At 39.8% G+C, this 12,140-nt stretch overlaps 1 protein-coding gene across 2 annotated transcripts in view; it reads right to left on the reverse strand.

Moving 5' to 3' along the window:
* Window positions 1-9,399, reverse strand: part of CRACD (capping protein inhibiting regulator of actin dynamics) — a 55,956-nt gene extending 46,557 nt beyond the window's left edge. The window contains exon 1 of one of the 2 annotated variants that reach the window (XM_069855991.1): window positions 9,272-9,399. In XM_069855991.1, the coding sequence (XP_069712092.1) occupies window positions 9,272-9,365 (94 nt within the window). In that variant the 5' untranslated portion in view covers window positions 9,366-9,399. Of the gene's footprint in view, window positions 1-7,307; window positions 7,404-9,271 lie in introns of those variants that run through there. The other variant, XM_069855993.1, reaches the window with a different exon arrangement.
* Between the last annotated feature and the right edge of the window lie 2,741 nt (window positions 9,400-12,140).

Here is a 12,140-nt window from a genome sequence, read left to right on the forward strand (position 1 = left end):
TATTTTACTAGGTCAAGACTTATTAACTCAAGTTATTCATGGAAGACCCTTTTGATATGCTGTGTTTTATCTGAGGTTTCCAGATCTGCATTAAACACTTGAGATCAAGGCAGTAAAGAGATGTTGGCTCATTATTTCTTTCTCAGAGGAAAAAAAATTGTAAACCATGGGATTTCATGTGCAAATTCGTCTCTTATATGAGACAATTCCTGCTCAAAACATTTAAAAATGGAACTACTGGCTAAGTTGCAGATGGAAGGATAAGCCTCCCAAAGGCAAAGTGATTTGCTGGAGGCCCCACTGCAGAATGGTCCAAAGTCCAAGGAATACAATCTGAACTGGGAAAACACCTCCTTGCTGCCCCTCCCCAGATGCTGGCAGTCATTTGTCCCTCCTCAAGGCTGGCATAAGCTGCTGACAAGCGAGGATCCTACGCTTAAATCACTAAAATCATTCTTGCAGGGGACTGTTACATGAACTGCTTTCTTCTGCCCTTTAGGCCCTACAGCAAGTCCTGTATGCACTGGTCAACTTTTGTATCCATACCACTTCCCAATTTTTTTCCACCATTTAGAGAAGAAGCATTTCATGCACACAGAAACTACTGTTCTACCATAGAAAATATTAAAAACATTCATGAAGGACACATGAAACTTAAACCAAAACTCTTTGGTGATAAAGCACAAACACTAAGAGCATGCTACTGAGATCTATCAATAGGACAAAGACAGAGGGATCCTAAACCCAAAGGACAGTCAGTGCCATGCCAGAAAGCCTGGATGGCTGGAGGACTGGGATAACAGAAATCAGAAGCAATGTTGAAGTACCATGTACTAAGTTCATTTGTTTAGGGCATACTGCTGAGACATTCTTCTAATAACTCAACCCTGATCAGCTGAAAATGGGTGAGAAGACAGACCTGGCCACACTACTTGATCACACAATAATTACAATCCAGCATTGTGATGGAACTGCAAAAAAAAGTAAATATCATCCTATGGAAAGGGCTCCTGGGATGGATAGGGGGTACTATCTGAGAAAGGAGTGGAAAGCCAACTGGCTAATAAATCACTAGATGCTAATAAAAACTGTTAGCACCTGGCTAATAAACCAAGGCTGAAAGCAAGCAGGTGTATCCAGTACATTTCACTTTGGGATTCAGAATGTTTTCCTTCTTTTGTAAGGGAAGGAACAAACTAATACATTACCGAGGTGTTCTGACACAGGACAAATTCTTTCCTGAATGTCACATAAAGGCAATCTTACCTGTTAAAAATTCCTTGCCATGGTGCAAAACCAGATGCAGTATTTTGGCTTTTACTGCCTAACACAAACTGACACCAGTAAAGACACAGCAGCTGCAAGCACTAAAACTAGCAATTTATGGAGCACTTTTGAAGTAATGTTACTACTCAGAACAACGGTAAACAATTAATGAAAAAACCCAGCAGATAAAAATGCTTTTTGATTCACTGTGACTGGCAAATGTAAAAGAAAGGCTTAAAGTGATTATTTTCTTCATTTTTACACAGTTTCAGTTTAAAGTACTTTTACAATGACAAATGTGTATGAATTTTACCCTTGCTGCTTACATAAACTGACAACATATTTCAAGTAGGTTAGATGAAACTAAGAGAGGTAAATTTTCATTTTACGAACTCTCTTAGTCCCTCGTCATAAGGAATATCTGATTGGTTGGATTCTCAGAAACTCTGAAATGAGACAAACCCCCCATATTTGAGTGACCTGGAAGCCAGGACAAATCTAAAGTCAGCCTCAATGTGTCTAAAAGAACTAAAACACTTGTGACCATCTCTGATTTCACACAATTAAACTCATGCTGCCGTGGTTTACAGATGGGTAGCATAGTAAAGAAAATCAACTATTTCTGAAGAAAAGAACCATGGCATAAACCATGACATTCAGAAATCCTTCAGGCAATTTTGGTAGAATAGCAAAGTTGGAAGTGAATGATTGCATGGTGAAAATCACAGTGAAGAGAAGTAGGAAGCTGGGAAGGTTTTTGTTTTGATCATATTTTTTTTTCCTGAAGGAAGCCAAACCTCAGCCACCTTATTCTGTTGGGCAAGGTGATCAGACGGAATCACACCCTAGACTGGTGTATCTCCAAAACATTGTGGGAAATAACATCAGTCAGAAGCACAGGAGGTGAAGAACCTGTTCTGTGTTCCCCTCTAAAGCCTGGAAATAGTGTGCTTCTCCAAGGAGCCACCTCTTCTACAAGAGTCCTGTGGAGCCAGGACAGAGGAACTAATTCCTCTCCTCACAGCTTCTCCTCTTCCTTTCTACTGCATGCTCTCCATTCTCAACTGCTCCTCCAGGCTCATTTACTCCTTCTGATAAACAAATCCTCTTAGCACAAATTGACATTAATTGTGGCCAGATTTAAAACTCCGGACAGCTGGCCTGAGTTTGCCTGGTTATCCAGCACCTGATTTTTTCACTGTCTGAGCAGCTTTCACTACATACATTGAACACAGGCCCCGACCATCCCTCTCCTCAGGGACAGCAGGCACTACACTAAGACATTCTCTATTCTTTTGTTCAGTGACAAGATTCCCCTCCTGAGCATACAAGCAAGAGATTTAGCCTCGGAATACCTAAATATGCCAGACCTGGGTAGATCTTCACTGTAAGTCAGAGAGGCTTTACCCCTACTAATGCACAGCTTACAATTCCTCAGGCTCCTCCACATCTTCAGCATCACCGCCTCGTGTCCATGCTGCACTGAGAACTGTCCTGTACTGCATGTTTACCTCATCCACTGACATACTACTATTCCAGACTGCAGTGGATTGCCTTCCCGAGTGCCATTGATTGAAGGTATCCACACAGCCACTCGAATGAAAAATATTTAAAGATGCAGTTGGAAGGATATTGGGAGTGTAGGTTGTGTCTGTCATACTCTGAGGGGGTACAGCAGTCATAAAAGTCCAGAGGACCAGACAAACACAGCGTCTCCTGATGCAGCATCATTCCAGAACACAGGCTTGTCTTCTGGCAGACCAGGTGCCCTCCAGCCGTTCCACTACAGTGACAAGAGCAAGAAATGGAAATTCTGCTCCCACTACCACTTAATGCCAGGGTCTGAATGTCAGGCATGGATGGATGCAAGTATCTATTTCGGCAGCTCTGAACACCTGTCTCCCAGGTGCTGAAGCATATTTTGGATCCTTGCAAGCAACTTGCTACATGAATTGGTAACCTGCCTGTCCAGTTAAAGGAAGTTCAAAATGAGATTCAGGGGAAGCCCTGCTGAACAAACTGTATTTAGCTACCTTCCCTAACTCCTTCTCTGCCACTATTGGCTTCCTGCCACCCTGCATTAAACACTCCTTCACCTGATAGCTCTGCTCCACTTGTAAAAGTCAAGGCTCATGAGCAATCACAGTAAAAGGAGCTGCAGAGAGCAACTGTGGGAAAGGGGTAGAGGCAAAGCAGAGGTGAGTAATTGTCTAGTTTTAATCATTTTTACTTGCCTCTTATCTATTCTTAATTTGCCTAAACTACAATCATTCAGCAGCTGAAACAGAATTTTTCCACCTCTGTAAAGCACCACACAGTGTTAGAGCAGCATATGGAAGTTTGAAAGAATTGTAACAGTACCAAAAAAGCAAGCCAAAAGAAAAGTTTAGAAGAGTAACCAGTTTCCATTAGGTGACCAACTAGCCTTAAGAGATGCAGACATCCCTTTCCTTGATGCATTTTGAAGCTGAGATGAAGAAAATTCAAGTTGCACTTCATGATGCCTTCCCCACCCAATCATTTCTGAACTGTTGAGTGTGAGTAAGGAAACAATACTAGTTGTTGCTTTGCATAGTTATCATTTATAGCTGAAAGTCCCAGGCTAAGAGAACAGTACTTTCAGTCGTCTGTGTTGGCCCTCTGTCAGATCCCCAGGTCCTCAGGCCAGGTTTTCTGACACTTTTTTTTTTTTTAAATCCTGATGGCCTAAATGACTGTGCTAATCTTGATACTTCTTTAAAGAGCAAAGCAAAAGCCCAAAAGCCATATGCGCAGTAACACCCACCCAGGACAGTCAGAGGAAAGAACTTTATTTTAGGTAGATGAAATGACAGTACTGTCAGTTATACAAAGGTAACCTTGTACAATGTACAAGTTAAGCTCAGGCTCCTCCAACCCCTTCGTCCCCCCTTTTTCAGTTTTGAAGACTAAGACTTGCATATTATATGGAAGACAGCAAAATGCCAGTCACCAGCTGGGGCAAGAACACTTTGTAATGCCAACGCAGAGCAACATTTTCTCCATGATTTTTCATCAGTGAGTATGTCTCAATCACAAGAGGAACGCCAGTTTCTCCTTTTCATGCTTTTCTGTTAAATTATTTGGAACCAAACCATAGACTGCACAACGACAGCAAATAAGAACCAAATAGGAGACATAGATGTGACTGTGCCTCAAAAGGGGCACAATCTCCCTCCATATCTTCTGGTTTTCAGTCTGGCTTGATTTATTAGCTTTTACAAACATGATGGCAGAGGCATGACCTTTATGCCAGGATATGGATTGATTGCAATTTGTTTGCTGAAACAAATGTCTGTTACTCTGGACAAATGCATCTCTAGCTGTTTTGTTTAGTCACAGATAATACTATGTATATCTTCTCTCTGGCTGACTGACTCGCACAGACAATTCTGAGTTTAAGTATCTCAAACTGTAAACTGAAAATTAACTAGTGACTAATAATCTGCTGTATCACCTGAGAATTCACTGTTTTATTAACATCCCAACAAATGCTAAATGACTATAAGCACAGACACATTTCTGTACATGAAATTTATTATGTACTTATGTATTGCAGATTACTGATGAGTCTGGAAAAGAAAAATCCAGGGAAGAATACATACAGCTACCTGGCATTACATATCCATGTTCATTAATAGGAGGGCAGCTGCTCTTTACTTTGAGAGTCCTAGCTGGAAAACTACAGTCAAACGTGACTGAAAGGTTTTCAAACATATATTTGATTTTGGTAAACAGAGTCCTATAAACGTATTACCCACGTTGTATCCTAAAGCTCCAGGAATGGTTAGGCAATGCAGATAGTATTTGGATAAGCACTTAACCCAAAAAAAGAAAATAAGAAAGCAAAGAGATTTCACTACTCTGTAACAAAATTATTTGAACTTCTTTTAAAAATTACAATAATATTATTACATTTCAGTGTTTTCTCTAGTTTTATCATAATAAAACATTCAGAGCAAACTGGAAAGGGACACTGGATAGAAGCTGAAGCAGGTTATCTACCAATAACTGTTTCTCTTTGAGGTCCCTTGGCAACAGGTACATCCATGCAACTGATACCTAGCTGCAAGGCTTACTGGCTGAAGAGTCTCAGCCTGGCAGCATGTTCCAGCACAGACAGCACATGAACTGCATGTCACTGTGAAAGAGGCCAAATGCTCTTTAACCAAAGGATCTGAAATTTAACCAGGACTAAGAAGAGGGCAGAATAGATGGCTGCAAAAACACTTATAGAATCACAGAATCATTTAGGTTGGAAAAGACCTTTAAGATCATTGAGTCCAAGCATAAGAAAAGGAAATTTGAGATATACATCTCAGAAAAGGACAGGATGAAACAGACAACCCATGTTGCTTCCTCATAACATCAAATACTTGTTTACTTAAACCACCTGCTACAAAAACTGCCTGTAAAAAAGTCCTCACAATCTCCAGTGAAAGAAACTCTCCCAAAGACAGCATCACCCTTCGCAGCTGTGGTGGAAACGCAGTGCTTGCTTACAACATGACAGGTCACCAAGCAGCAGCTCCAGAGACATTGGTCCTGGGTAATTTACACAGAGTCATCACCAGCATAACTTGGCCTCTAGCAGAACAAGCCCAAATTGAAGGGGGAGGAGGGTTCTTTTCCCTTGTTTTTAAATGGCAAACATCTTAGCTTTTGTTCCATTTAAAAAGAGTGGGCAAAATCAAGGCGGCTGCAAGCACTTCAAGGTGCTGATGGGCAAAGGCACAGCTACCAAGGCAGCCCTGCAGGACTCTGCTCTCTTCTGCTGGAATGGGCCAGAGCTCAGAAGACAGAGGTAGTAAGCTTTGAGGACCTGACCTCACTGAGAATAGCTGTGCTTCTGCCCTGCCCTCCTGGACCATGCCATCAGACTGGTAAGGTTTGTTTGTACCTGTTCTTCAGGATAACCCAAGCACCCTCTTCAGAGCCAGCCTCTTATATCCTCCAGCATCTGAGTAGTCAGCTGGGGCAAACATAAGAACAGAGCAGCTGGTTGTCCCTGCTTTAGGCTATATTGTGAAATAGGACAAGTGCTCTACTCTGGGGACAGAAGAGGACATACCATTTAGGGAAACAGCATTCCAGAATAAGAATTAAATGTAGTCTGCTATGGGAAGAGAAGAAGAACATGAAGAGATTGCATCTTTTGAGTGATGAGACAAGATATTAATCTTGCTATTTAATAAGGAACCAGTAAACTACAGGACAGAAGTCTTCCACCTACACTGGGTCAAGATCTCTAATTAGTTCATGAAGCATTTTACTCAAAGTATAATTTTACGTGTCTAGCAAAGCAAAAGGTACTCATGAATTGCAACTCATTAAGCATAAGCTGTTTAGTAATTAGGAAAAAATAATGCAAGCATAGCAAGGCTAGTGCAGACAAGAATTCCACCTAGCTGAGTGTTGCACTGCCAATAGCAGCCAGGCTGCTCGAGCAGTAGAAAAGTAATTTGAAATTCAGTCCTGACCCTTGGGGACAGGCAGTCAGACCACACATTCCAACTTTTCTAACAGAAATCTTATAAAATAAATATAATTAATGCCTTTGCTACAAATGACCACGTTAGCCAATTAGTGGTTTTCTCCACCTATGAGCTATTAAAACTAGTTCCATGTATAAAAAGCATTGCTATCCTATCTAGAGTACTTGTAGATGTACACATCATCTGTGTCCATGTTATCATTTTTTAGAGTTCTGTTACTACTTATGCAGAAGTAAGGTAAGTCGGTCATACTTATCTCTTATGTAAACTGTAAGCTTCTTAAGGAATCAGAAACAAATAAATATCCCAAGTAAGATATTACCAACAAGATTTCAATAGCATACTATTTTCTAAAACTGCTTTTTACCCATTTTGGGAGAGAAAGCTTGCTGTGGGTGAGAGAGTTCAGAAATCATTCCATGTTCTAGAATAGAAAAGGGACTGAAAACAAAGGCCAAACAAAACCCTAGCAGAGAAGTGTATTCTGCAAACAAGACCACCAAGGCATGCAGAATTGTCATCACTCACCTCTGCTAGAAGGCTGGCAAACTGTAGATATTCTCTACCTTTCTACTTTTAATCCTATCCATGAAAGACAGGGACCCTCAGGGAAACCAAATATATTTTAGCCAATCCTTTTTCTATTAAAGGCAATTTAACAGCGGCTGTTAACACAGGTTTCCTAGAACAGAACCTTCAGAGAAGACTCACATGACATTGAACCAGACTCATCCCCCACATCTGGCTGCCAGGAATTTTTAAGTCTTTACAATAGTAGTACACAGTGATTGACCACAAACCCCTTGTATAAGACAAGACAGTGATACACCATTTTATTTGGTGGTAATTGTATAGCAAGTGGTTTTCTACAAAAGCAGGCACCCAATTCTGGGAAAGCCTGGGTCTGGAATTTTCACTTCAGTTATTACTTAACTAATAATAGCTAACACAAGTGTAAAAGCCACATGAAAACAGAGTTTCCTTCCCACAATGACTTTGGTGAAGTTGCCTACAAAAAGAAAATGAAAAAAAGTCTGAAAACTTCACGCATGTACATTCTTTCCTTTGTACTGAATGGACACGCTGTACTCCCACTCTTTTACAAAGGAAGTTAAGAGTTTCTTTATATTTCAAGCCTACTCGGTTTTTCTCAACAAAATACAAATGAAAGGGTCATGTGAATTATTAACAGATGACAACAGAGAACTAGCCAGGTATTTCAAACACTTGTGTCTCTTCTTCCTACATGAATTCCTCAATAGTGCATGCAAAGTAAGTAATCTTATTTCTTCCATCCTTTAAAACTATAATTAGAGCTAACTAAAAAAATCGTTGAGAAGTAAAGGCCTTTTTTACATTCCTTCCTCCCTCTTTTCTTTCCCTGGGAGAGCATTTGACCTGACCATCAATGACAGAGAACTGTACATCTTGTTCTGAAGCACAGGCAGTAAAACAAACAAGAACCTTTTCTCTTCTTAATACCTTTTCAGTAGCACATGCTCACATGGAACATCATAAAATACAGTGGAAACAGAGATACTATTTACTTACAAACTGGAATAGATCTATGATCAGGAAACCTGAAAACAGACTAAAGCTTTTGTCATGTTAAGATGTTAACCATCATCTCATGTTGAAAGGAAATCCTGTTGATTATAAACACTTCAGCCAACCCTCCCCTTCATGCCACCTCCCAAACTCCCCCAAGCCCTCCCCCCCCCAATAAAGACATGAACAGAAGGACACCACATGAATCCAACATCACTTCATGATAGCATGCTTGGTATTGATACATAGGTAGAAACGTAATACTGCTTCAGTCCATACACATCATTTAACTTGAATAAATGCTGAATTTGTCAAATAATCTCTGCTAATCTAATGCAAGACATAAAGATGAAATAATGTAAGTTTGTATCAATGCAACTGAAAAGTAATATTTGACAACATAAGAAAAACTATTGAAATCAGAGCTACAGTAGTAAGCTTTAAAAACAGCAAGCTTTTTGACAACTTTAAAAAATAATCCAGATGATCCTAAATGAGCACATGCTTTTGCATTTACTTCAAAATTTTAATCCATAAATTCTAAACTTCCATCAGTTAAAAGGACCACCTCAAAAGGAATAGTAGAGCACAACATCTGACATAACACAAACTGGGGGAGTCAAGTTTCCCATAGCGGTGCAGATAGCTCCCAGTGATGCCACAGGGAATTACTTACAAAAACATAAACCAGAATAACCTCTTTGGTTTGGATTTGACTCAGCTTCACACATATGCTCTTTATTAAGACTTCCATAAAAATGGACAAAAGCAGCACATACATTAGCAGCAGCTCCTGCTTAAAAACAATTAAGCACAGCACATTTTCCCCTCAGCCAGCTCCCCGCTGAAAGTACTCCAGACTAAGCCACAAAAACTTAACAGTGAGCTTTCGAATGACAGGACACCATGTGCTCCACGATCTACAGAATCAGCCAAGTACTTACAAGGTTTCCTAAACAAATTGATCATGCCTACAATTTCAGACGAAGTCAGAGAAACTCCAGACTTGATCTTCTCTAAGGAAGAAACAAAAGCCATAAAATCAACAAAGAGAAGAGTTTGCCTTTTTTTAAGAGAATGTTGAAGGACACATTGTAACATGACAGGAAGCTTGCAAGAGCACGTATTTCAGTGCTGTGGGGTTTTTTTTAGCACTCTCCCTGTGGAAAATGCTAAGGGAGGTTTTAACTAGCAAGACCCAAGGAAATTTCAGGTTGATAGTGAACACCTCCCAGCTGATCTTTCATGTGATATGCATTTGGTGCATTAGTTTATATAACTGCTTTTTGTTCAGTCTTCCCCAGCTACAAAGCCAAAAATAGCTTACCTTTTCCATGATGGCAATAAGGTATACCTGGAATACTAAGCAACTCTTTACAGGTGCTTTGAATAACAGCAGCAGTTTTTAAGAAGTCAGAAAAATCCTGTCATTTTATCATCCATGTTTTTAACTTTAAAAGAACAGTTCAATGTAAAAAACTACCATGAAATCTGGAGGCTGCATTTTCCAAGAAAAACTGTGCCAGATACTAAGATTTTCTGAAGCATCCTATAGTACCATGAAATGGAAACAAGCATTAAGGTCCCTGTATTACTAACATAAAAGAAGCAACAATGATGCAAATCGCTCTTGGGAATCAATAGAGTTTTGAATATGAAACCTAAAAAAAGACTTCATTATGCAGTTCTTAGTCAAGACAGGCTGAGCCAAAGTTCAGTACTTCTCTGTGCTGTGGCTAAAACTTCCATGTCTCCAGTAGCTTCTTTTGCAGAGATGCCAGTCTTCTATGAAAAGATCTTTGCAACCAGTATTTAACGGAAAGTATACCCAGTAAAGCTAGGCTCCCAGATCTGTAGTTTGGCGTACAAATGAGTGGGTGATCTAATTTTCCAGTCTCCTGGGAACCAAGTAGCTTATAGTGCAGTAAAATTCTTTACAGGAGATTCATTAATACTGTCTTTTCAATTCTTGCATGGTGTTTGTCCAAAATCATGTCTTACAAGTTTTACCCAAAGACAAGCAACAACAAGTAGTTAAGCTTAGGCCTTCACATCCTAAACATGTTTAGACCAGAAACCGCTTCTCAAAAAACACAGTATCTAGAGAAAGACTGTGCTTTCTTAATGCAAAGTCAAAAATTTATGGTTATGGTTATTGTCTGGTTTAAACAGAGGTCTTTAGCGCTTGCATCAACCACAGAGACTTACAAAGTCAGTAAGATAAAGCCTCTAACAGAGGAAAATTGTAATTATCTGTTGTACATAGAGCATTCAATAATCCTTGATTTCTTAAACTGCCTTCTGTAAAATCAATTAAAACCACATTATTAGTTTATTTGGAGAATTTAAGAACAGTTAAGAATCCCAGGCTGCTTAGCAGACTCACTGTGTTAAGCACTGGAAATAGAGACTTAGAGAATCATTTCCTCAAAACATGGGCAAATGGCATTGAACTGAAAACGAGAGAAGTAAAGATAAAATAAAAAACTTGAGAGTGATATCATCCTGTCTCTCTCTCCTCTGAGGTAACTCACACTGGTACATATGTCAAGGCTTACGTGTATTAATGACTTTAGTGACTTTTTTCTTTAGGGATGCATTTTATTACATTACTGAAACATCCTCAGGAGCCAAGAGAATGATTCTCACTCCATTTCACTTTTAATTAAAAAGAGGTAAAAACAAAGAAAAAGGGAAGAAAAAAAGAACAATAGAAAAATGAAACTACTCTGGTCTGACAAAATGCATGGCTTTTTGACCCATCCAAAAGGGCTGCTTCTCCACTCCTGCAGCTGACAGAACAAAATTCCCTGAAGTAAATCAATCACTTCACTCAGGCCCCCCAAGCCTTCCCCCCACAGCACTACACTAGATCTAGGTTCCCTCCTAATAGCCAGCAAGCTGGGATTAATTCACACCATGAGAGCTTGTAGTAGAGCTCAGGACCATCAGAAAGTTTGCATGGTTACCTGAGCAGACACTCTGTGGATCACAACTGTCATCTCTCCCCTGGGCACATTCTGCAGCTATTGAAGTCCTTTACAGTTTTATCATTTCAAGCCCCATGACTGAGATCCAATTTGGAGACCAACAGGTGAATATTACAATACTGAAAAGCATAGATGTCAAGAAGTACCTCTTAGAGGGACGGCCTAATCTAGCATCAAAGTTGGAGATGCATGAATGAGCATGAAACAATCTCCTAGCAGAGGAGAATTATCATAGAATCATAGAATGGTTTGGGTTGGACAGAAACTTAAATACGATCTAGTTCCAACCCCCTGTCATGGGCAGGGACACCTCCCTGTAGGACATGCTTAATTAGCAGTGCTTAATTGTCACACAAGGTTATCAAAGGACTTTGTGTAATAACAGCTGAGGAACAGCATCATTCAGACAACAGGCATGAAGACAAGTGATGGACAACCCTATAGTGAAGAGGTAGAAACCACTCTCTAACTTCCTAATACCAGCATTATCTCAGTCATACCCAAACTGCCTGCCACCAGTGCCACAGCCTCTGTCTATCTAAGCAGGGATGAAAATTGAAACACAGCTTTTCTTACACATCAGAACATTAAATGAAAGAGGATTAAAAGGCGAAGTGGCAAGATTAAACACCATGAAGTCATGGTTTAAAGAGAAAAAGAAAGCTTTTTCTTCAATTTACTTACACAAAAGTAGGTTTTACTAGTTGAAGAATGTAATGCAGTAGACATTTAAAACATCCTAGTTATTCCGCAAACAACTCCATTTCTTGTCAAATCCAACCAAAACTTAGGTACATGGGGTATTTTGTTTTTACATTTTGTT

This window comes from Phaenicophaeus curvirostris, chromosome 4 (assembly GCF_032191515.1).
Source record: "Phaenicophaeus curvirostris isolate KB17595 chromosome 4, BPBGC_Pcur_1.0, whole genome shotgun sequence".
Lineage (NCBI taxonomy): Eukaryota > Metazoa > Chordata > Aves > Cuculiformes > Cuculidae > Phaenicophaeus > Phaenicophaeus curvirostris.